The sequence below is a fragment of the Mytilus edulis genome, chromosome 9 (genome assembly GCF_963676685.1).
Source record: "Mytilus edulis chromosome 9, xbMytEdul2.2, whole genome shotgun sequence".
Classification (NCBI taxonomy): domain Eukaryota; kingdom Metazoa; phylum Mollusca; class Bivalvia; order Mytilida; family Mytilidae; genus Mytilus; species Mytilus edulis.
The window spans coordinates 74,641,675-74,669,603 of NC_092352.1; the positions used below are offsets into that span (position 1 = coordinate 74,641,675).

Below are 27,929 nucleotides of genomic sequence, written 5' to 3' on the forward strand. Positions count from 1 at the left end.
GGTTGTCTGATTCAGTTGAAAATTTCAGGGCAGATAGATTTTGACCTGATAAACAATTTAACCTTGTCAGATTTGCTCTAAATGGTTTGGTTTTGGGAATATCAGCCTAAAACTGCATTTTACCCCTATGTTCTTTTTTTTAGCCATGGCGGCCATCTAGGTAGGTTGGCCGGGTCACCGGACACATTTTTTAAACTAGATACCCCAATAATTATTGTGGCAACAGTTTGGTTTAATTCGGCCCAGTAGTTTCAGAGGAGAAGATTTTTGTAAAAGTTACCGACGATGGACGACGGACGACAGACGACAAACGACGGACGACAGACGACGGACGACAGACGACGGACGTCAAAAACTTTCACCAAGTACCTATGAGTTTTCATACCTTTCCTGAATAGAAAAAAATGGGAATTTTGGAAAAAAGAAGGAGGGGTAGAGAAACAATTGTCATGTCCCAAAGTACCTATGACTTTTGATACCTTTCATTAAATCTTTTACAAAAAATCATCTTTCAACCAAGCTCTGAATGCCAGCGGTGTGGTATAGTATAATATAATCCTCGATATTTTTGATTTCGATAATCATGAAATGTCGTTCTAGTTTGTATTATTTTTAACAACATTATAAACACACGTTATCATGGTTATGTGAAACGAATGTATTCATTATCTTGAATTTGAAATTTTTAGATCAATGTAATTAAAAGTACAAACAAAACATGTATAAAATCTACTTATACTTACTAGCATTTTCAATATTTACTACAAACCATGACATAAAACATATCAAAATATAAAGCATTTTGAACATTTTCGTACCCGGAAGTTAATAAGAAAATAACATCCGCCTTTGTTGTAATTAAAATGGAGAAATGTCGTTTTACTTTGTATTACGTTCTTTCAAAAAATCTAACAAAATTCTATCAAATATTTGTTTTAGGATTATTTAACTTCAGATTCATAAATCTTTTTAAATATTGATATCCTTAAATTCGATTTTTGACAATCATAGAAGATGGGTTTACGGTAATAGATTCCAAAATCAAAATACATGTAAGATTTAAGAACAATACAAACTGATAGAAAATGAAACGCTTTGGAATAACAGGAAAAGATCTAAATGAAAAACCAATACGTCATTCTAGAGCATTTAGTCGAAATTTATCTTTCAAAACAGATTGGGGTCGTCAGAGCTACTCAGGTAAGAAGTTCGGCCTATAAATTCATATAAAGGTATAAAGGCAATACTAAATGTTAATTAAAACTCATGGAGGATAGTCTTCATTTGATAAGGTAGATGCGCGTTTCGTCTATATAAGGTTGTATTAATTGCGTTGCTGAGTGAAAGTGAGTAGATAATATAATAGTTATAGCTATTAATGACTCAATACGTATTATTCTAAAACTAATTTTCTTTCTTTGCAGTAAACTATTAAATTAAAGTATAATTCTAATAAAATCATATGAATGTCAAAAAATGGAAAACAAGCAAATAGAAGGTGGTACAGTGGGATTATCAAAAACCTGTACAAACATGTGGGTAAAAGAAAAACCGGCTACATGGTAAAAAATTAAAAAGAAAACACAGTAAACGTAGTTTATATCAACTGGATAATTAAACGATCATTGTTATCCCATCTGTTAGGCTTACATTGTACCAAAATTTTAGAGAAAATTTTCAGAATCAATTATATATAACAGTTATTTGACTATAAAAAAAATAAACTAAAAACTGATGCGTGATACTTCAAAATATGTTTGTTATGTTTAATACCGTGTTTAGCGTTAAGGTTTTTTCGTGTTTGTACATTCACTTTAATTTAAAAAAAAAAAAAAATATTTAGAATATTGTATAATTTCGTTTACTACCACTTTGGAAAACTATTTTATTCAATTGGTCGCTCGCGCAAGTGATACATTAGGGTGGAAACTAGCCGTCTAACTTTGTGTTATGCAAATCTGATTGTTTGTAATGAGGCCTGTATGCATTCATAAATGAAATCTCTAGAAATTTGTCTTCTGAAATTTGTTAAACTTTATTTAGATTGTACAAATTCAAATCCAGTTTACAACGAGAACGTCTCATTACAGTGTATTACAAAGAAAATACAAATACATACGAAACTAAAATAAAATGAAGAATTGTACGTATGGCTTTCTCCTTCAGATTTTTCATCTTTTTCTCCTTTAAATGAAACTGGGAATTTAAAAAAAAAAATACCAATTTTTGCCATATTCATTGGTTAGCTCATATTTATCAAATCAAAGTCTGGTTGAAGATCTCACGGTGATTTATATATGATAATATCCTCGTCATTTTATTTCTACTGGACAGTTGTAACATTGGATTGTCAACATTAGCTACTGGTTTTGCATTGGTTATTTCAATGAAACATACCTAAACCCCTCCAGACAGCGACTACATATACAATATTGATAAAGATTAGGTTACATTTTTTTCATTATGTTACATGCAATAATAACAAAGTTGTATTTTCCTTCCTAACTAAAAATAGAACTTTTACAAAAAAATCAATACAACACTCAAGTATTTAATGTATGTCAATTATATCTATACTAAGTCAATTGGTTTGGTGTCATCGACAGAGATATTTAAATGTTAATTACAGGTCATGAAACGGGGTCTTTTTTTACTAAACAGAATAAAGAATAACTGCCAAAATGAAAAATGAATATAGAAAAATGATAAATAGTTATACCAGGCTTATAATTTGATATGATAGTCGCGCGTTTCGGCCACATAAGACTCATCAGTGACGCTCCGAACAAAATAGTTATAAAGCCAAACAAGTACATAGTTGAAGTGCATTGAGGACCCACAATTCCAAAAAAGTGTGCCAAAGACGGCTAGGCTAATCTATGCCTGGGGTAAGAAACTCCTTAGTATTTCCAAAAATTCATACTTTTGTAAACAGGAAAATTTACAAAATGACCATATTATAGATATTCACGTCAACACCGAAATGTTGACTACTTGGCTGATGATGCCCTGGGGGACGAAAACAATAATAAAAGAATATTTAGATGCAAAAGAACAAAGAATAAAGAGCCAAACCATATTTAACATGTAGGATTTAAAAAAAATATTTTACAAATGTTTTAAAAATAGACATTGTTGTTTTATAGTTCGTTTCTGTGTGTGTTAAATTGTAGTGTTGTGTGCCACAAAACCAGGTTCAACCCACCATTTTTTCCTTTAAAAATGTCCTGTACCAAGTCAGGAATATGGCCATTGTTAAATTATAGTTCGTTTCTGTGTGTGTTACAATTTAACGTTGCGTCGTTTGTTTTCTTTTATTTTTGAGTGTAAATTGACATTGCGATAAGACGTGTTACGGTACTTGTCTATCCCAAATTCATGTATTTGGTTTTGATGTTATATTTGTTATTCTCGTGGGATTTTGTCTGATGCTTGGTCCGTTCTGTGTGTGTTAGTTACATTGTAGTGTTGTGTCGTTGTTCTCCTCTTATATTTATGCGTTTCCGTCAGTTTTAGTTTGTTACCCCGATTTTGTTTTTTGTCCATGGATTTATGAGTTTGAACAGCGGTATACTACTGTTGCCTTTATTTGATTATTTTATATTTCTGAAATTAATTCTTACATACTTTGATTTTTTTTTTACCCTGTATGCTAACATTACCCATGTGAAATTTTTAAATTGTTTGTATATATATTTAACGACAAAATGTGACGTATAAAATTTTCTGACGTCAGACACGCAAATCAATGAATGTGTTTGTAATAAGATGTTTTTTTTGGTGTTCTGTTAAATTGTTTCTTTTAAAATTGTTACACATGTTACACGATGATGACTGCTGTACCCATATTTTGCCTATTTTATTTATTATGTCTCTTTAGTTCACACATCATTGTAAATATAACGGAATTTGATGAGACTGTCATCAAAGTGAGAGGTTTAGCGCTTTAAAACCAGGTTTAATCCATAATATTCTACATTTGAAAATGCCTATACCAAGTCAGGAAAATGACAGTTCTTGTCCATTCGTTTTTGATGTGTTTTGTCATTTGATTTTGCCATGTGATTATGGACTTTCCGATTGGATTCTCCTCCGAATTCAGTATTTTTGTGATTTTACTTTTTTCATAGTATACAGAAAAACGCGAAAATGAATGACATTGATAGAAAACAAAATAATAACGGATATTGAGAAAAGGGGAGGGCTAAAACAATTATCCCGTCTCCAGGTACCTATGACTTTTGATACCTTTCCTGAAATTCTCTAGTCATAAAATCCTTTACAAAAAAAAATCACCTTCAACAGATTACATACTTTCAACCACGCTTTTAATGCACGCGATGCTCTTGTATCATTTATGTTTACCGCCATTGTTTGTTTCAATTCAGTTTGTTGTAGTTATAAAACTTACAAATGTGTCACTGTCGAACTGCATGAATGTGTAGTTTACAATACCATTGTCGGTTAACTGGCCAGGATAAAACTTTACTCATACCAAGTAATTCTTTATTTGAAACAAAGATAAATCTGCATATTTTTGTGAAAAGTGCAAATTTAACTTTATCAATGGTGGTATTACACCAACAGATCCATGTTCAATGCATAATTCTACTCTACTCAACATTTCAATAAAATTCTGTTTGTTTTCATTATAAGCCATAATAATTTTATTTTTACATTGCGTTGTCTTCGTTTTACTTTTGTCTCATAGATTCGTTTGCATACAACAATGAAATGTGTTCCATAACACATTACGGAATCAATATACCTTTTACAGATTTCTCAGAACGTCAACCCCCTTTTCAAAAGTATTTTACGAATACGAGATCCACAATTAACAACATAACTGTAAACAATACCTGAATATTCTGTACTGCTATTTCCAAGATTCCAAATCGCATCCGCAAGAATTGATGTAGATGCTGATGTCATAAATCTGGAAGAAACAAACATAGAACTTGGTTGATAACACTGTTCATATACAAATATTTTGTTCTATAATTATTCTGCCTGCAGCTACGAAACAGCTCATAAATGAAGGTTGTGAAGCTATTTTAGGTTCCGAATTTACACAAATCTTTCCTACTGTTCAAAGATATACGTAAACAACAAATTTAAAGAACATTATACTCATAACAACAACCATAAACATCCTATTTCTCGTATCAAATATAAACTAAAAGAACTAGCCAAGGAATTTGTTTTTGTCCCGTCTGATAAAGCTTCGTGTATTATCATTATAGTTTGACGTAAATTTTAAATTGAGGTTCTGCAAAAGGAAATCACGATTTAGTCAACATTCCAACTGACTTCATTTAAAAGAAAAAGATATATGTAACAAACATGAACTATTATCGTCTTCTTTACAAGCAGAACTAAATCCAAAGAAAGTCCCAACTAAGTACATGATGTACTGGCTTTTGGAGCTACACAAATCACCTTACAAATATAGATTTATTTCGTAATCATATCATTGCACTACAAAATTATCTATTTTACTTACTAGTATATTTGGAACAATCAAAAACCTGATTCTTAATTGTTCAAATAAGACCTTTGAAAATAGGGGAATTACCTTTGGAGTTTCAAAAACTCGTTGGTAGTACTGGGCAAATTGCATGCATATATTGGTGATTTTGGATCTGTTCAAAGTTATGATTTTTCTACCCTATATACCACTTTGCCTCATATTCTTATCAGGAACAAATTCTCACACCTAGTTAAATAGGAATTTAAAAAGTCGGAATGCAAATACATATGTTAAATCTCTTTTAGGTCATTTTTTAGTAGGAACAAACAAAAGTATGTCAATTGGAATGCTTTGATACTACATCTGCCCTTGAATTTTTACTTGATAAAATTTGTGTTTGCTTTTAAGATTCCGTATATCGTCAAGTTATCGGAATTCCAATTGGGACTAACTGTGCACCACTTATTCACAAATGATATCGGATACATGTATGTTCCTTACGTCGTAACTACAATCCCCTTCCCTTTCATGAATGTGACCTACCGAATTAGACTATTTACCGGATTTGTAATCACATAAGCAACACGACGGGTGCCACATGTGGAGCAGGATCTGCTTACCCTCGTCGACAAACTGTACAATCTTGGGTTTTGTTCATCAAACAGTGAGGTACAGACATTTAAGATGAACGCTGCTGCGTCAAGAAGCACGAACACTAAAAATGACAATCAAACATTCGTACAGCTTGTAGTATATAGTGTAGACCACAACAGACGATCTTTAGATGGGTTCGGAATTTAATGGGATGGGTATTACAAATATATTGACCTCCCCGCCTGTCTCATAACAGCAAAAGCTGATCCTCGTACGAATCCAAACATGAACGAAATAACTGCATAAGGGAAAATAAACAATAAATTCTACGGAGAGCAATGAAACTAGTTCAGGCAATTGAAATATAAAGTATTCAGGAAAAGAGAGATAAGAAATCAAACTTTGAAAACTCAATTTTTTATCCAAAATTAGTTGGTTAGCTATGATTCATAAAACTGGTCCTGTAAACCAACTTATTTTCGAGAGCGATTTATTTTCGCGAGTAGAAAAATATCGCGAAAATAAATCGTTCCAAATATGTAAAATTTGGACCTTTCCCTTATAAATATCATGAGTAAATCAGAAAATCGCGAAGTGTTCAAGAAAGGGTAAAACGCGAAATAAAGTATCCGCGAAAATAAGTTGGTTTTCATATCCCGGGAAGTCAAGTATAACATTTCTCTCTATGATCGATCTTATTCCTAGCAATGTGTCTTGCATCTATAAAACATCTCTATTTTGTCTGTAACATGTGTAAAGAGGCTAAGAAAAACGAATGCACTTCGATACTAACTTTTGATTAAACATTGTACTGGAAGGCAATGTCGATACTCCAAACGAACCTTCTAAGCAGAAATGAGATTTTTCGAGAACATCTGAAAGGTGATGTCTGGATCAGGATTAGTTAATATCTTTGAAACTGTATATGCATTCACAGCGGTATCACATATGTTGAGTAGAAAAGCAATTGCTGGGGCTATAAGGTGTTTTTTTTTAGTAGACACAACTCTCACTGCATTGATACATTAAAAATATCTATATTGAATCCTAGTTCCGAAAATAGAAGCAAGATCAAAAAAATTTATGTATTACTGAAAAATTATTACATCAGGGTTTTGATATCATTAACTAGTCAAAACATTTACTAAATTTTATCATCGGTATAATGATATCATTAGTTAATATAACTCAACAAGCAGACACCTTTAACGTTCGGGTATTTCACAACCAATACTTTATGATAATATTCTTTACAAAGCACAAAAATGTCAGTATTTACATCAAAAGCTAAAAAAAACCTTTAAACAGACTTATTTAGAAGGGATATAGTTACGATGAATTCGTTACGTAATGTTCACTACTGACCGCCTACGGACAATAGAGGGTGAATAAAATCCATAGTCCTCACCCTCTATGGATCCTTTTGGGATCTGTTCCCAACCATATAACTTATAGTATAATTCTAAACATGTTCGGTGAAAATGAATTCGTATTATTGTGTCTTAGGAGATATACATTGTCAGGTCTTCTTGTAAGCTGTGCTGCGGTTGACAAAGTAGATTTCATTTCTGCTTCTTTATTTTTTTTTTATTGAATATATATGATGTTATATTATAGCTATGAATACAAAATGACTAAGAATATCTGTTAAACACATCTGATTAAAAGCAATATAAAAAAAATATATCATGTAAATCATCGGTTATAATGAATACAATGTTTGCCTGTAAAACATTTGAATTCCAATTTTCATTTCGATTATTAAAAATGTAAAATGACGTTTACGTCGTTCTATACTTTTTTGTCTTCTGAAACAGCCTTGGATAGCAGCGGCCATCAAATACATATTTTGGATATATTCTATGAAAGAGGGGTAGGCAATGCTACCCTTCTAGATCACCTTAGATCCCCCACCCCGTTTATTGGTGGTGTTCGTGTTGCTTAGTCTTTAGTTTGCCACGCTGTGTCTTGTACTGCTATTTCTCTTATTGTCTTTTTCTTTTTTAGCCATGCCGTTGTCAGTTTATTTTCAAAACATGAGTTTGGCTGTCACTCTAATATCCTTCTTAAACACGTGAAAGAGCTATACAGCCAACATATAAGTTGACTAACGACATAAACAAGAAATATTTTATTTGATGAATCAACACGTAATCACGTCATCTCTTCTGGCTGCTTACAGAGAATTTAAAAAAAGAAAGATTAATTGATAAGATAGTTCAGATATCTGATACCAGTACAGTCGATTACAGATATTATTGGTGAGACAAAACTTGTAAGAGTTCTATTTCTTGTCAATGACTTTCAATATACTGAAACGTCAAGTTTTTTTTAATGTTTTTATTAACATCACAAAAAGAGACAAAGGCATTTACATAATTTAGTTATAGTGTATACATTTTGAACAACTAAATAAGATTAATGATTATCAAAATTTAAATCGACAATAAAAAATAGGAACAAATAGTTTATCTGAACCTTCTTATTCACAATTTCTAATAACGTGCATGTATGTTCTAAGCAATGAACTGGTGAAGATATAGTCTATTGTATTTAAATTAAAAAATATTTTGTCATTAGAACGGAACCCCAAACTCAATCTAAAATACAATGAATCACGAAGAGTAAAATCTGTTTTCAACCCACAAAAACTGTACCTTATGGTACATGCCAAAGTATTAATATTCTAAGATATTCTTTGAATTGGTACCGTAGAGTAATATTACAAGAGGGATAAGTTAAGGAGATTAATTGAATATCACATGTTTATCATTTCTATAAATGATGTAATGAAGAAGTTATTTAATAAGTATTCAGAACCAAAAAAAATTTGATCAACTACTAACTCTATTGTTTTTGCAGATCATCTTCAATAACTAGCTGAAACTAAAGTGAGATAACAAAATTGTTCAAACAGTTTGGTTTTTTTTTGGCAATAATTGGCAATTAAGTTTTTATGTAGATAAAACTTAAACTATGATTACAAAGGAAAACAGTTAAAATAAAATTACCAGCTCATTGGTGTATTTCGAACATACAAAGATACTCAAATTGCATATATATATATATATGAGTCTTAATGATGAGTAATATAAAGTGTTGTCACAGTTCTATAAATAAACAAAAACTGGACCACCGTATAATGATTGGATCTACAGTTTTGTATATATACATAAAGAACAAAAATCAATCAACCTTGAGTAGACATCCTCTGGATCCTGATATCAAATTTCAATCTTCACATGCTATTTTTTCTAATTTGATTATTTTATAATGACATTGACTACATGTATCTTGTGAACGGATTAATTGTTTTGTCTCCAAACTGTGACTTTGGGGAATATATACTTGATCTTTAAATGCAAAATAATTGTTAGATGACACAGGTAAGGGTTAAGACATATTGCTGCAATATATCTCACATAAGGTCAATACATTCTGGTAACAATTGAGTATTTAAAAACGAGTTAATAAACAATAAAACAATAGCTATATAAAAAATAGCAAATAAAAAAATATATAATAGTAAAAAGTAAAAGTAAAATCATAATAATAAACTCAAAACGGTAAGTCCATAAGATAACCACAAACTTATTTGATACGACTGTCATACAAGTGAGAGGTTTAGCTAGCTATACAACCAGGTTCAATCCACCATTTCCTACATTAGAGAATGCCTGTACCAAGTCAGGAATATGACAGTTGTTATCCATTCGTTTGATGTGTTTGGACTTTTGATTTTGCCTTTTGATTTTTGATTTTCCTTTTTGAATTTTCCTCGGAGTTCAGTATTTTTGTGTTTTTACTTTTTACTTTACTATTTATAAAAATGTTTAACAGAATAACCATGATAACACCAATAAAAAAAGATTTTTATGTAATTTCAAAATTAAAAAAAGCTGATAACAAATTTTAGAATAAATGACCACAATTAATTGATAGAAAAGGGAAGATACTTTAATATACAAAGAAGATACATTATGTAAAAACTGCCAAATATTGAAGCTGAAATTCATTTCTTTGCATATTCTGATTTTAACAGTAATATAAGACACGTTTTTTTTTTATTTTGAGATAATTAAGAACACGTATTTTAAACATTTATATTTACATATAAGAAAAAAATTTCTCAAAACAATAAAAAAATAAAATCTTAATAATCTACATCATTCATGTATATAAAAATATACACGGTTATATAAAATGTTCTTGCAGGTTTTGGCACACAAACTAGTATTGCCTACTCCGACTAGAATAAGATTTACATTATTGTGACTAGAAAAATATTAAAACAATTAACAATTTTATAATGTAAACAACTGTGTCAATGTAAATCTTCTCCGTTCTCAATGAAATTCGGAGAGCACACACACTTTCGTTCTTGTAATCTTAAATACTCCCTCCTTTTATATCTTTTGGTCTCGATACGTTACATTCATACTCAACTCAAGGTTACAAGTTTAGGTATAAATGATGGTTTCCATTTAAAACAGTTTATAGGACTGAGGACAAAGGAATATTGAAATACTAGTATTACTCTATACTGTGTATAAATGATCTTGTCGGTATGGTTTGTTTTCATTTCGTTACGTTTTGTCTTATGCTATATTATGAAGATAATAAAGAAATATTCAAACTCAAGTAAAAAATATGGCAAAACAAAATACAAACTTGAATTGAATTACGGTTCATGTCAAAATTGAACAAAGTAAAAATAGATATTTCAGTGGGTCCTCAACATTAATCCGAAAACTTGAGAAAGGTCTTATTTATTAATATAACTACGGCTCATAATTCGACATCGGTAAAGACAAATCCTTTGGAATCAAACATGACCTATATTTATTGACTCGAAACAATATCATTAAAAAAAGAAGAAGTGGTATAATTACAAACGAGACAACTCTCCACAGGAGACGACATGACACAGAAATTAACAACTACAGAGCACCGTCCGGACTTCGACAATGAGAAAAGCCCATACCGAATAGTCAGCTGTAAAAGGCCCCGAAACGACAAATGTAAATCAATTCAAACAAGAAAACTAACGGCCGAATTTATGTACAAAAAATGAACGAAAAATAAAAATGTAACACATAAACAAACGACAACCACTGAATTACAGCCACAAACATATAGAATGTGGCGCGGTTAAATATTTTAGCGGGATCCCAACCCTCACCCTAACCTGGGACAGTGGTGTGACCTTAGAACATAAGAACGACCTATGAAATCAGTTGAAAAATGCTTAACTCATTAGATAAATACAAACTGAAATAGTATACAGAGTGGACGTGGCTGGGTAATTGTATATTCCAACAACAAAAATACAGTTAATGGCAGCAAGTTCAAAGCCACTAAAACCAAGAACATTGTTTAAAAATTTCAAATTCATATGATTTTGGCAAGCAAAACATTATAATTACTTATAGAAAACAATAATGTGACGCATGGATTCCATATGTATATGTACATCACTATTAATCCTAGTCTCAATTTGCCGCGGGAATTACAAAAAAACATGTATCAAAGAATTATGCATATATACCTAAAATGATTGTCATGTTGCAAAGTGACGAAACAAATAGTACATATATGTGTTTTAATTGCCAATGAGACAACTTTCAACCTTAGTTAGTAACTAGATCACTGTAAGACTATCATCGATTTGTAAAAACTCATAGCTTACATGTATGGCAAGAATTGAAGGTCTTGACAGTGTTAAACAGTTCTTCAAAGAAGCAAACCAACGTAATGATTTATGTGCAAAAAACAAATAAAAAAGTAACCCAACAAGAAACCACTACCAAACTCATTAAAAAACATGAATCATCAGAATAACACATAACACAAAGAGGGTATTTGTGTTGAGGGGATGTATAAACAACTTGTTACGTTTGGTCTTTTTTTGGTAGATGTATTTATGCTTTGTATCACTCTGATCAGAAATGCCCTTTTCAACTATTTTTTATAGTTTGTTTTATGTATTACTGTTACACCACTGTCCCGGGTTAGAAGGAACTTTCAAACTTAATCCTGTTAGTGCCTGCACCCAAGCCAGAGGCCTATAAATCAGGGGTTGTCATGTGTTGATATATATAACTCTCTAGCAGATGACTAAATAGATTTCAATTTTACAAAGACGTTTCGTGAGTAGTTTGTTTTTCAGTCTTGGGTTGTATTTCATCACTCTTGTGTTTTTGTCCATCACCTTGCGAACTGGAAGACAGTCGGAATGTTGGAGAGACTGTTGCTACTTGGCGCTTTTCTTCCTTCTTTTCACTACTTCCATATGTTTTGTTGATGTTAGCACCGATCTGGCTATTTTTTTCTGGGAATAGATCATTATGGTCACTTTCTTCATTTCTGTATGAGAATTAGAAAAAAAAATCTTATAAGTAAGGGCATTTACTCGGTAGAGTTTATGGACTACATATTGTGAGAATTAACTACAGACTATAATACAACATAATGCAATAATCAAATGGGAACGTATTCCTTCATGTGCATCTTTGTAAGTGTTTCTTCAGTTTATATATTTCATACTCTTTGGGAGGTGTTGTGCTAACAACAAAAAAAACATGCAAAAACATAATGTCCTCGTTAATTCGTATTCTAGTTTTTCATCATGATGTTTCACCTATTTTATACTCAAATTCTGAAATGATACACGTGTGTGCGTAATAAAAAGTCAGATCTCTTTGTAAATTATTTTTATAAAAATCAGTATTTTCTGTCCTTGTTTTAAACTGAGTACCTTTTTTTATTTTTTCATTTATTTTATGGTTCAATGTACATCCATCTTAAGACGTTAGGTATCACAAGAATATCACTGTAACAGTTGTGAATACATAAACGGTATAGCTTAATTTGTAGTCCTGTTTTCTAAAAGCACATTTACGTGTCACTCACTTAAGATTCTCTGTTGAATCGTAATTTTCCACTGTAATGTTTTCTTTGTGACGCCTGTCACCAGATGTATCATACAAGCCTTCCTTTGATTCCTCATACACGTCTTCCTCCCATTGATCAGCAGGAGGTTTGTTTTCTGTAGTTGTCGTATTTTTAGGTTTGTTTACACAAGCATACACAGCAGCTTGAGGTGGCTGTGTTCTGTCAATGTATAACAAAATATATAAATCAGTACAGAACAACTGCATGACGGCAATATTGTAACGTTCGGGTAGCATCTTCATTTTTATGCTAAACACTTGTGTTTTACTTCTCTATGACCTTTCCGATTAGATTTTTCTCTGAGGTCAGTATTTTTGTGATTTTACTTTTTTCCTTTGCCCTCATCATGCTTATTGTGCTGAAGTTTCTCAAAAAGATATAAATCATGTTATTTTATATACTAGTAATTTCATGTTTTCAAACGTCGCGTTAAATCTATGCCATTATCTTTAATTGAAAGGACACTCTACGAAATATGGTAAAACTGTTTTGTCTAATATAGTCTATGTCTAGATACAAATGAAGTTGTCGTGATGCATTGTTCTAATAGGAATCGAATACTTATATTTACGAATGTAATTCACAGTTTTTTTGCACATTGTAAAGATTAGTGTCTAATCTGATGTTCAGTAGTTGTCGTTTGTTTATGTGGTTATTAAGTGTTGCTCGTTTCTCGTTTTTTATATAGATAAGACCGTTGGTTTTCCCGTTTAAATGGTTTTACACCAGTAATTGTTTGTGACCCTTTATAAACAACACAACGAGAGCCACAATTGAAGCATGATCTTCTTACCCTTCCGGAGCACCTGGGATCACCTCTAGGTTTTGGTGGTGTTCGTTTTGTTTATTCTTTAGTTGTCCATGTTGTGTCATGTGTACTATTGTTTGACTGTTTGTCTTTTTCATTTTTAGCCATGCCGTTGTCAGTTTAATTTCGATTTATGAGTTTGACTGTCCCTCTGGTATCTTTCGTCCCTCTTTTATAGCTTGCTGTTCGGTGTGAGCCAAGGCTCTGTGTTGAAGACCGTATCTTGACCTATAATAGTTTACTTTTATTAATTGTGACTTGAATGGTAATAAGTTGTCTCATTGGCACTCATACCACATATGCCTATATCTATGTATGAAAATATAATCTGCGTGCTATTTGCATGAAAAATTTACTAAAAATGTAAGTCGTAAGTTGCGCAGTCTTTTTTTTTCTTTTTTTTCTTATTTGTGAATCAGTATTCATGTTATTGTCTTTGCTTCTTTTCTTGTTAAAAAAAATAATCATTTCTTTTTCTAGAAGCATGGTATTACTGAAGGTTTACCTTCAAATTAGGCAAGATATATTTCATCTTAAAAAAAATCAATCATGTCATTTGGTTTTTTTCCTTTTTAATTTTAATTATGCGTATTACATTTCTGGTATAATATTACTATGCAATAAAGAGATATTTTACAATTTGATATAGAAATAGTGAGATGTGGTATGATTGACAATGAGTGAAATATTCAAATAAGAAAACAGCATGCCTTTTCTATACATACGGGTTATCTTTCTCTGTTTCTTCGTCTTCTTTCAGTTTCTTCAAGTATTCTTCATTATGCTGTTTAACTTTGGCAATTGTTTCCTCGTCACTCAGAATTTTAAATTTCATGTCAGTATCATCTAAATCAATATCTTCGTATCCTGTAGTCTTTTTTGTGGAACTAGAAGTTGGTACTATCTGTGTTGTTTCAATTTGATCCATGTTTAACTCCATTCTGTCTACAGGTTTGTATTCTTCTTTTCTAAAAGACAATTCGACAATACACTTTGAATACTAATTTTAAAAGTATTTAGCAATTATGGCAATTGTTGTGAATTGTGGTCGTAATTACCATACAATGCTGCTAGAAAATATATATTCAAACTTTTATATTTACAATTGTGTTAATTTGATCAACCACGTCATAGTATTGCGTATCAACCAAGCTATAACATTAACAGATATTTGGCATGTTCATTTATATATATATATAGATATTCGGCAAACAGCAAGGTAAATATTACTACGACCGTATCATAACTCGCAACTTTTCTGTGTAACAAAAAGCATGTACACTCTCAATAGAACCAGTATTTATTTTAAGCGCTTACAGGAAATTGCAATCCTTTTTTTTTGTCAAAACAATGGCTTATGTACAAAAGAAATTTGTATCTGTACCACTTATTACACAAGCATATCCTAAATATTTACTCAAGTCACAAATGATATTAAAAAAAATGTTAAATAGAATTGAAGCCAACATTTTAGCATATGAAAGAGGATTTTTTTTAGACAATGGCTTCTTTTATAAATAATTGAAATAATGACGACATTTTTTTATACTCGCAGCATTGATTTGGCTTATTAAAATTGTCGTTTGATTATGTATTAGGTAATTAACGTTTTTGGCCCAAAAAAGCATTTAAAACAGTTTTTGTTGTTGTCAAAATTAGATACATACAACATGATCAGCCTAAGAACTGGTTAAGGGGAAACAAGTTTACTATCGTATATCGAAAAAAAGGCAAATAAATGCAATGAACAAACCTTCGTCGCTTGATATATATGTATTATTTATCATGCGAATATACAGTTAGTAAAAACGGTACAATATAGTATAGAACAAAATCGACAAAAAAGGTAAATGTCCATAATGTCGATTGCTTGATAAAAATGTACTATTGAGCAACTTTTTACGAGATGATATGATCCTTGGATTATTGATTATACATGTTATATTAGAAATTGAAATGCAAGCTTATTAAAGTCAACATTTCGCATGACTTTTCAAAACTGATATAGATGTTTAGGTCAGAAATGTTTCGGACAAAATGAAAATCAGTATTTATAATTTCTTTTTACAAGAAAATTAACTGATGATCATGATATTGAGATCAATCAATTTTAAACAAAATCTTAAAAATATCAGTGCGGATGGTGTTTTTTTTAAAGAAGTAAGGCACCTTAAAAATATATGAAAAAAACATTCTTTTGAATAAAACAAACATGGTTGTCGCCCACAAGTCTACTTTTTTCACAGTTCATATCATCTTTTGTTTTGGGCATTTATAAAAAAACACCTAATCATTTACTTTTACAAATATCATCTTTCACAGAGAAGTGATACTTATGCAAAACATAATGCACCAGCTATCCCGCATACATTGCTTAAACGATTTGAACAAATATTTAACAAGATATATTGCTCTGTGACATTTATTTAACCTGAATGTGCAGAGGCAGGGAACATTGGAACTTTGATCTTTATACAATCGGGACGAGTTTGTAATGACAACTTTTATTGTAATACTTCTCAAGTACCCTAGATGACTGTTAATTGTTTTTGTAATAAGTTTCACTCCTGATTTTTATAAGACATTCCCTTATTGTATTTGAAGCTTCATGGACGCCAATTGGTAGTTTAACTGTAGCAAATTCAGTTTACCTGGCGATGCAAAACGGAGACACGTATACGGATAATTGCGAAAACATTATCGATGGACGACCGCAAAGATTTAAAAAATACAATAATCGCTTTTCTAATGCAAATAAAAACATAATTTAATATCGACAATACGATAAGTGTTAACCTTTTATCAAATGGAAATGAAGAAAATGATGGTATCTTCTTTGGTCTTAAACTATGTGTCATCGACGTCACAAATTAAATGCCAGCGTTTTCTGGCTCCTTCGCCGCCTTAAAAAAATGATAAAATTATGTTTCTACCTTCAATGTGTGTGCCTATCAAGATGAAAGAATCAAATGTAAATACATAATTGAACTTAATTTTAATGTGCGTATTGTGATGCGTTTACTTTTCTACATTGGCTAGAGGTATAGGGGGAGGGTTGAGATCTCAGAAACATGTTTAACCCCGCCGCACTTTTGCGCCTGTCCCAAGTCAGGAGCCTCTGGTCTTTGTTAGTCTTGTATTATTTCAATTTTAGTTTCTTGTGTACAATTTGGATATTAGTATGGCGTTCATTATCTCTGTACTAGTATATATTTGTTTAGGGGCCAGCTGAAGGACGCCTCCGGGTGCGGGAATTTTTCGCTACATTGAAGACCTGTTGGTGACCTTCTGCTGTTGTTTTTTTTCTATGGTCGGGTTGTTGTCTATTTGGCACATTCCCCATTTCCATTCTCAATTTGATTGATTCATTATATCGGCTTTCGTAGGTACAGGCAAGGAGATAGAAACTGCTATGCTTACTGTCATACAATCAGACCCATTGATACGACATAATTGTATCACAAATGAACATGAATAATTTGTATACTTACTCTTTTATTCTTCTATATAGTAGGACAATGAGTACAACTACAACTCCAATAACAATAAGAACAACAACAATTGCAATAGCAATAACAGTCCCGTTATCTACAAGATTATTAAATTAACAATTATAAAAAAATGTTCATACGTGTAAACAGGCATATTCATATTTTATAAGACTCTATACATTGATATACATATTGTGTAGTATGAATACATAGCAGAGTCTTAAAAGAAATCAAAATTAAAATGCATCGAGTACAACTTAATAAAAAGAAGGAAATAGTGGGGAAAAAAATTGATAAATTGGCTAGCAGTTTTCGATTCCTGCGTCACAGATGAGTCTTTTGCAGAAAAAAAACGCAAATATACAATTTCAATTCTGGTATCTATAATGCGTTTATTTGGGATATAGTTACAAAACGGAACAAATTACAATAAATATCAAGTAGTAAAAGAAGTAAACTGATAATTTCGATCGTCCTTTTAATAGTAGATGTATTATACTAATTCCTTTTTTTTCTGATCATTATTTCAATAATTTTTTCGATAATTGATAAACATTGTACTTAAAGGGTAATCACTTCTATAAGCAGGTACCTTCTAAAACTTAAAATGTGATTCGGATTCTGATCGTAATTAAAGGTCGTTCAACGAACCCAACTGCTAGTAAATAGATAGTTTATTCTCACAAAAGTATGCAAATACAAAGGTTACAGAGAAGTTAAAGCATAATAAACATAAAATAAAAATGCATAAAATGTATGTATGTATCTTACATTCATTCATTTAGTCTCTGTACTATAATTTCATTATAAGCGATCATACCAAAGCTGCTTGTTTTTTTATACAAACCATTGCAATGTATGATTCGAGCACACCTAATCAATACGGGTTTTCTCCTACCAAATTAACTCATCACATCGATTTTAGTGTAGAGGTCTGATGTGTAATTTCATTTCATTATGATTTGAAATAATTGAGCAACATAAGATGAGTTGCTTCTCGTTCTGATGTACCTGGCTCAGTCCCAATTTTAATGGGATTCATTTTAGCTAAGCCTATCTAAGTTAAGACATTAAAGAATTGCAATGAATTCCTAACTATTCAGTAACAGCTCCTAAATGTATTTTTGACAAATATGGATCTAACTATGCATCCGATATGCTGTACGATAGAATACTATATAAGGATTTAACCTATAATAGTATAGAGAGGGGTAGGGATTCCTGATCCCGAAATCTCGGGCTAAAACACACCTGATCCCGAAATCCCGGGCTTAAAAACACAAAATTTTGAGGTCCCGAAATTCAAAAAATAGAATTCCCGGATCCCGAAAGTGTCAATCCCGAAATCCCGAGCTTTAACACGCCCGATCCCGGAATCCCGATAAAGGTTCTATCCCCCTCAGTATATGCATGATATTTGTGTTTTATAAATAACTATAATAGTAATATGTACCTTTTGCTTTATTGAGCCAATAATCAGATGTTGAAGGTGTTGTTATATCCGCTTGATTGTTAAAGATAAAATACAAAACATTTCAATACAATAACATGTTTGATAAATATTTCTACAGTATAAAACTAAGAAATACAGTGGAGATCACTTCTAACCTCTCGTAAGAATTGTCAGAATAATCTGTCATAGAACTGTTCTAAACTGTCCTAGAACAGTTCTACCTAGAACAGGGTAGAACTGTTCTAAGTAGAACTGTCAGAATCAGTTCTAAGAAGAACTGACCAAACCTGTCAGGATTGTAGAACAGCTATAAATGACGTCACTGCAGTAAGTGTATCTTAGAGTTTAGAAAAAAATTAGTTCCCGTTAACTTAACTGTGTAGCAGATTTTCTATATTTACTTTTCAAAAGTTACATGTACAAATATCAAAGTGGATAGAAAAGTTATCCAATACTAGGGGAAAATATTTTATATGATGGGATATAAACATCATGGTTTACGTTGCTTCGTTCCCCATCTCTTCATAAATAAACTCTTAGATTCTGTTTTGTCGAATGTTCATACGAAAATTATAGAGTGTATATATAGGGATATTAATAGGTTACGTGTTCATTTGTACCATGTCGTCAATTTAGACAGACTTATCCATAACGATTATAAATGATATATGAGACGTTCTAAAAATATACCGGATCTAAACATAAATCAAATATTTGCCCCTGGACGGTAAGATATCATTCTACAAAACGTATTAATATTATACTATTCCAAGAAGAGAACTTCTCATACTTTTTATTTTAAAGTATATGAATCAGTCATGAATGGGAGTGTTGGGTGGTGCCGTTTAATAGTTTTGTTAAAAAAAAACCATCACGAACCACTGACTTTAGTGACGGTTCATTATTATGGATACATACAAGATATAGGGCACTCTAAATTGATGCAAACAAAATGTTGTAGTAATTGTTTTCCAATATTGCTGTCATTTGTATTATACAATCCATCCTAACCTAAAATGTTACTGAACTACTGTGTGGCTAAAGGTACATAGTAAAATTGAGAATGGAAATGGGGAATGTGTCAAAGAGACAACAACCCGACCATAGAACAGACAACAGCAGAAGGTCACCAACAGGTCTTCAATGCAGCGAGAAATTCCCGCACCCGGAGGCGTCCTTCAGCTGGCCTCTAAACAAATTTATATACTAGTTCAGTGACAATGTACGCCATACTAAACTCCAAATTGTACACAAGAAACTAAGATAAAATATAATACAAGACTAGCAAAGGCCAGAGGCTCCTAATTTGGGGCAGGCGCAAACATGCGGCGGGGTTAAACATGCTTATGAGATCTCAACCCTCCCCCTTTACTTCTAGCCACTGTAGAAAAGTAAACGCATAAAAATACAGTTCAAGAGAAGTCCGAGTCTTATTATAGAAGATGTAACTAAAGAAAGTAAACAAAATGACAATAATACATAAATAACAACAGACTACCAGCAGTTAACTGCATGCCAACTCCAGACTTCAACTAAAGCCTAATTTATGTACAAAAAATTAACGAAAACCAAAAATGTAACACATCGAAAGACAACCAGAGGCTCCTGACTTGGGGCAGGTATATACATACAGAAATTGGCGGGGTTAAACATGTTGTCTCGATTAAAAATCTGAAATAAGACCAGCAAAATAGCAAAATTCTATTTAAATCGCTATTGTGCCGAGCCGGCAAAATAGTCACTGCCTTATATTTAAGACAAAAAGTTCTTAATACTGTTGAATAGACTGAATCAATTTTAGTCGTGGAACTGACCAATCAGTGCTAATCGTAGAACTTTCTAAGTCGTATACTAGTAACTGTTCTTGTTGTAGAACTGACCGAATGTTTGACGAGAGATTTGATCAGTTCTAGGTAGAACTGTTTAAATCAGTTCTAGGTTAGAACTGATCTAGCTAAAACTGTCTTAAAGGTGTCAGACTGACAGTACTACATACTGTCCTAGATAATTTGTCCTGACAGATTCTGACAGATTCTGAAAGATTTGAAGAGAGGTTGGAAGCTATCATCACTGTAGCTAGCCCCTTCACCAAATATTGGCCCCTAAAACACGTCACGAGTGCGGATTGCTATCGCTGTGTTGAAGAACAATAAATAGACTTCAAACTTTTTCTGTTCTTTGTTCGGGTTGTTCTCTGTTGGACACATTTCAAGTTTTCATTTACTATTTAACAATATCATTTCTGGTTAGGTATTTACGTTTTTCTACGTTTAATCACCAAAGCGGCGAAAAAATAGGTATTTAATTATTTTATTTTCATTATAAAACAGGACTCCCGTACCGATATTGTATAAATATCGCATAGGAAAATAAAACTTGGTTTCTATAAGAAGTCCATGTCACAGATAGTAACAACACTGATTCTTAAAAGACATTCCAAATAGTCTGGCTTAATACTGTTAACATCGAAACCACATGTAATGATAAAAAGAAACCAACTACAAATTATTGTTCAATTAATTATCCGAAAGGCTATTAATAGTTTTGTTATTTCTTTTCTTTGAATAATAAAAGTATGAATGGGCATGGGGATTAGTCTTTATTTTGGGTAACATTTCATTTTGATATCAACGTGGAAGTTATTTTGAGAAAATAATACGAAATTTTGTCGAAGGAACATAGGTCATGCTAAAAAAAATGAGAAAAGAGAAAAAAAGTAAAGTTTGATACGTTTTTACTGAGATAAGAGAAGTTGATGATTTCAAAATTAAAATCATCACGTTGTTATAGATCCTGGAAGAGAGATCACGCTTATGTCAAATTTGATATAGGTATAAAATTGAGACAGAGGAAAATTGGTCTGTTGTTTTAATTTCTATTTCAGATCTAGGGGATATTTTTTTAATAGATCCCAATAAAAAAGTTTAAGTTGTAAATGAAAAGAACATCACCAATGTATATAAATGTCATTCAAATTTTTATTTCTTGTTTTCGACAAGTGTTTGACTGAACTGTGACATATAAGAAAATATGTAGAGGGCGGTATTGAAAGGCTCACAGTTTATTCCCATAGGAATATCTACAATTTTTTTAAACAGACAACGTGCGAATTCAATGAAAGTTCAAAGGTACAAACAAAATCCTTTATAGGTGAAGTAAGTATAATAGGAGAACCTAAAAAAAAACATTAAAGTTATAAGATACTTACATCATGCACATGCAATTTATTTAAGCTGTTCATCATTCCATAGTTTTCGTCTTAAAAGATAAATAAATATGAGTATTTATGACATGCTATTGTAGAGTTTTGGTATAAAAAAGATATACTGCACTCTTAATTATATTATAAAACAATGGAACAAGAAATGCATTCACAAATTTTACTGAGCGTTAGGAAAAACATAGTGTTGTTGCTTTCAATAATGACTTTTACCTGTATTTATAATCTTGATATTGAAAATAGCTGCCTCTTGGTATGTATCGCCGTGAAAAGTGTTGTTTACCTTACATGTGTAGGCTCCACTGTCTGTTATATTCAGATCCGTAATAGTAAAATTTTCATTTAAACTAACTTGTTGCTTGGGGTTTTCTTTATACCAAAAGAAAGAAGGTTTAGGATTACCATCGCTTTTACAAGCTAAATGTATACTTGTATCTTCGCCCAATACATATTCTGTTTTATTCGGATGGTTAATAATGGTTGGTAATCTAACAGGATCTGAAAATGTAAGTATCGAGGAAGCATGCACGTTAGTATTTTACACTTATACTCTCAGTATTATAGATTTTTTCAAGAAAGTATGTTTGCTAAACATTATGCATTTATATATATTTTAGTGCAAATCATACTGTGGAGTTTTTCGAATGCATATCTAATATGATTAATTGAGAAGTTGGCAGTGTATTGTAACAAACCGCCGCCACAGGCCGAGTAATTGTGGAAGGGTCTGTTGACAAGTTTTGAAGCTCTCGTCAGGAATATTCTGCATCTTGGGGTTTTTCCTTTTTCTACCTCTAAAGACGAATGGATGCCAGGCAATGCACTCATATTTCTCAGTCCATAAACGATAAGTCCGAACGTATATTATATTTATTATTACATGTTCATATTATATACACGGACAAATGCAGACATGCAGACGCTTAATCAGTCATCAGTTTTCGGGTCATTTAGGTCACTCACTGTTGTGGTGGATAACTGCCGCTATATTCACATTTCCTTAAAAATACTTCATCTTATATTATTAAAGCATATTAACCTGCTTGGCGTTTCTGTTGGGCTAGGTCTGGTAAAGATAAACTTTCAGGTTGTTAAGCTACTAGTTAGGCTTGAGCTAACAAGTTATCCGCCATTTCACTGAGTGGAACCTTATTTATATACTTTTGAGATCCCTGAAAGCCAATCAAAAATAAGGGATCTAGCCAGGGATCCCTTAGGGCCAATGAGAACCCTGTCAAGACTGACAGGAAAATGTCCGATAAAATAGGGGCTGGACAGGAAAACCTGCACATTTAAAAATCACACGTAAAATGGACAGTAAAATGCCTGTTCTTTAATTATTATACCAATGGGCCAAAGTCCAAACTTTTCCTTTATTTAAATTTAGCAAAAGAAGCTTAAAACTTCGTTACTACTTGTTTCCAATTTCTAGTCGTGCGTAGGACTAGCAGACGCCGGGAGTACTGATATTAAATTCCAGCAGTAAACTGGTTACAATATAATCCCTAAGAAACTAATCTTTAACAGATATGAATAATGGAGCTTAATAAAACTATTAATGTAATGACTTATTTGTTACTCTTATAGAATACTTAAGAGATTTTAGAAATATAATGACAACAACAAAAATATTTCCTACTATGGTCACATGACCTGTAAAATGGCTCTTCACGGAGAAACAACAAAAATGGTTTGGACCGATAGTAAAACTTAAATATTTCCTTACTGAGACACTTTGAGGACTTATAATGGGTTGAAATATAATTTCAGGTATATGCATATTTGTGCCAGACACCTTACAATCTATAAAAAATATGTTATCAAGTAAAACGAGTTTTGTAAACAAGTGGAAGGGGCACTTGCCAAACAAAATGCCTAATGTTAAAAAGTTGCAAATATAATAGTATGTCCAATTCGATTAAATGTTCATAAAGTCAATAATATTTCTGTTGTAGGCCATCATCCAATAAAGTTTTCATCCATCTGTAGTTGACTTATTTCTTTTGTTGGCATAGTAAATTCCAGGTTGTAGAAATTATTAAATGTTATATTTGTTCCAGTTATTACAGTATATTGACAAACCTTCATGTTTTTCTGGTTTTTTGTGTGTCTTTTGAATGCTATATCTTTATATTCTGTTGTTTGTATACACCAACTGTAGGTTTGAGGTTTTGTTTTCACTTTCTTTCTAAAACGTTTTTATCAAAACATTTCAAATCGAACAATGTTTTAGATAATGCCTCCACAATAGGGAACTTTCCATATCTTATTTTAAACTAGTAAGACCGCAACACAATTTATATTTCAACACGTACACACAATCCGAATATATTAATATTGCACCTCTTGATGAATTCATAGTTATTGCAATTAGTTATCAAAGGTACCAGGATTATAATTTAGTACGTCAGACGCGGGTTTCGTCTACACAAGACTCATCAGTACAAAGCTCACAATAATGTCAGCTTTAGTTCAGGCGTATTTGATAAGAGTAAAACTCCGGTGTACATCATTTATCTATACATAGTTGACCTTTTACTTATCTATACAACTAAATTTCTATTGGATATACGAACCATTCCATAAAACAACTCTTGTTTAAAAAACAGATTTAATGCAAGTTTAAATATTTATGATCTCCGAGGCAAATGAAAAATGATCACCATGCATTTAGAAACGAAGGCATGTCAATCATTTCCAAGAAATGTTATGTGTATAGGATAATACATAGAAAGCATGCTATAACAAAGAGCTGAATACATTTGGATTTGTCATCTGAACTTTTAATGTTGCTGCAGTATACAGACTCTTACATTAATTTTCTTTTAAGTCCATTGGTTGCAAAAAATTTGTAACTACGTAATCATAACCTCGTATATCTGACAAGGGTGAGAAAAGGGAGAACGGATTGTTATCTTTGGCTAGTGAAGATGATGCACAAACAATGGGGAGTTTTTTTTATTTACAACTTTAAATAACAGTAAAGCTGGATTGTATTTCTTTTTTAAACAAAGGAAAATCGATGGAATCTAACAAACTGTCAGATATTTGAAGAAGCTTTGATAAAAAAAAAAATGCAAACACTTAATACATAGTGAATAAGATTGTGATCACAAGCAAGTACGAATATAGGTATCGACAGATTGTGGTAGCGTTAATGTACAATCATATGTATTAAAAAATGTGGTATGAAAAATGAGAAAACTCTCCAAGAGACAAAAAAAATGACATAGAAATTTACAACTATACATGTATGTCACCTTCTACATTGAGAAAGTCCAAAACCGCATAATCAGATATAAAGGCCCAGAAATGACAAAGTAAAACAATTTAAAAGAGAAAACCAACAGCCAGATAAATGCATGGTTTCAATTTACTGAAAACAAAATAAATAAACAACATTCAGAGATTAAATTACAGTGATGGATGGGTAACCTTTTGTGATGATATTGAAACTAAGGAGATGTGGAATTATAGTGTATTTGAAGGATTGATAATTCTACCCGTATCATTCTGGGCTCAATTTACAATATCACCGCAATATTGAGGATGGGGTATTTCATTAGAGTAATGGGTTTTTCATCTGAGGCAAATTACAGATGTAATAGATTCATCATCTATGAAAACTGAATTAAAAGTGATATAATATACCCAAAAAAATATTCTAGAAGACACAATGTCTAATTCACAGTATTATATTTCAAACAATTAAAAATGTAAAGTTACAATGGTTAAAGTGACCATAAGACATAATTTAACACCGAACTAAAAAATCTTTAATAGAATTCAAAAGCCCATGTACCCAAACATTATGAATTTTGCAATCGTAAACTTAGCATTATTTTGACACAAATACATGCATATTGTATTTAACCATTTACTACACATCATTACACATCATCTTTATCTCCATGCCTTATATATCATGTACTGTAGTACAGGAACATATATATTAACTTTTATTTAACTGTTAGATATACTGTTCCAAGTGTAGTACGACGCTAGATAAAAACTGACGTGGAAAGGTAACACTCGTCCACCGAAATCGTTTTTTATGAAGCCCAGGTTATCGATTGGTCTAGCGGAACGGCTACAGTGCAGGCGATTTAGTATCACGATATCTCAGTAGCATGGGTTCGAATCCCGGCGAGGGAAGAACAAATAACTTGCGAAAGCAAATTTACAGATCTAACATTCTTGGGTTGATGTTTAGACGAGTTACATATACATAATGTACACAGCCATGTATCACAATCACTGGTGGGTATCCGATGGATAAATCTGTTGTAGAGTTGTCACTGGCTCAGACGTACTTATATATAATGTATTGTTTGCATGCATGCTTTGTAAGTATTATATTGTTATAAATTGTTCATGTTTGATTAACTTGTGTCTCATCCCTTTTGCGTAATAAAGCAAATAAAATATGTTTAAACTAAATCATAAGACAACAAAACAGTGTTTCCCTTAATACATTGTGTTAACTCTTAGACACACTATGGAATTATTGACAAGCTAAGTAATTTTTTACAGAAACAATATTAATAACAGTAGAAGTAACTTCTTCATTTACCGACAGATTATTGTACTTTGGGTGTGTCGTAAACGATTATGTTTTACTTAGTGGTTTGCAATCAATATATCTATAAAAGTATATACTTACAGTACACCTCTAGTGGTTCCGTTTCTACATACATATCCGGCTCTGCCATTGACGACTTAACCCCACATCGTATCACTGCATTGTTGTCTTTAGATGTTACTTTGAACGTGAGATTACTTGTGCGATAGTGGGAACAATTTTCAGACATCTCCGATATTGATGTGTTGAGGTCAGTACCTTGAATAGGAACTATCTTTCCATTTAGATACTTTTCAAAGACATGTTCTGCTGGAGGTTTTCCAACAGCTCCTCTACAGACAACTGTTATGTTATCACCTTCAACTATCCTTTGTGATGTTGTTGTTCGTTTTGTAAAATATGTAGTGGTTCTATATCTGATGTCAGATGACAAGTCATCGTTCGAGGGGATAGAAGATGTAGTATCATAATAAGTTTTTTGTAAGGTATAATAGTTAAGTGCAGTTGTATTGTTCATTGTTTCGCTCTGCATAGTAGAGACAGTATCATATTCTTTTGATGTGATTTCAGGTGGTGATGAACTATAATTCATATGTTTAGTTGTAGTCACTGACGAATCTGTTGGCATATGTACTACTGAAATGCTATCTGGTATTGAAGGTGGTACTATCAAAATAAAACATAATGCATTTTTACCGGATTTAATAACAGTCTTAAGAAAAACGAGTCAATTTTTAAGACGAATTAATTCAACAAAGTTAAAAAAGAAAACGTGTTCGAGTCACAAAAAAGCACATATTAACGTTAATTGTTCTGACTTTAATCATGTTCACAACTTTATATCTTGTTTATTTTCGTTGGTACCAATTTTCGTGGATTTAGGAAAACTTATATGTTCGTAGATATCTAATTTCGTGGATTTTCCGAAGTATGCATACAAGCCTATGGAAATATTGGTATTCGTTGGACATTTCATTTCGTGGTTCACCTGGTCCCGCGAAATCCACAAAAATTGGTAGCCAACGAATAAAAATGAATCCATAGTATCCATTAATTTTTATACATGAAGGGAGGTTTTCGATTGTTGTATCTCGTCATTGGTTGACCATATGTTTCATATTAAAGAAATATAGTCTTCATTATAGCATTTCTGCAGTATTTTTCATAATTTGGTTTGTTCGTTCCCTGTCGAGCAGGTTTTACCTACACAGTTTTTGGCTATTGAGTTATGTTCCTTTTTTCTTGATGTGGGATTTCTTTTGGAGTCCTAAAATTTTGACTTTCACCGTTTCTGATCAGGTATTGTAAGTCATATGCATAATCGTAAAGAAGGGATGTTTTATATTAATTCACAAGA

At 31.9% G+C, this 27,929-nt stretch overlaps 1 protein-coding gene across 1 annotated transcript in view; it reads right to left on the minus strand.

Moving 5' to 3' along the window:
* Positions 1–10,246: 10,246 nt before the first annotated feature.
* Positions 10,247–27,929, minus strand: part of LOC139489022 (uncharacterized) — a 270,345-nt gene continuing 252,662 nt past the window's right edge. Inside the window, exons 3-8 of the mRNA XM_071275062.1 lie at positions 22,204–22,488; positions 18,771–18,821; positions 17,318–17,414; positions 14,552–14,794; positions 12,977–13,177; positions 10,247–12,430 (exon numbers count right to left, since the gene is read on the minus strand). Coding sequence (XP_071131163.1) covers positions 12,199–12,430; positions 12,977–13,177; positions 14,552–14,794; positions 17,318–17,414; positions 18,771–18,821; positions 22,204–22,488 — 1,109 coding nt within the window. The 3' untranslated portion in view covers positions 10,247–12,198. The remainder of the gene's footprint in view (positions 12,431–12,976; positions 13,178–14,551; positions 14,795–17,317; positions 17,415–18,770; positions 18,822–22,203; positions 22,489–27,929) is intronic.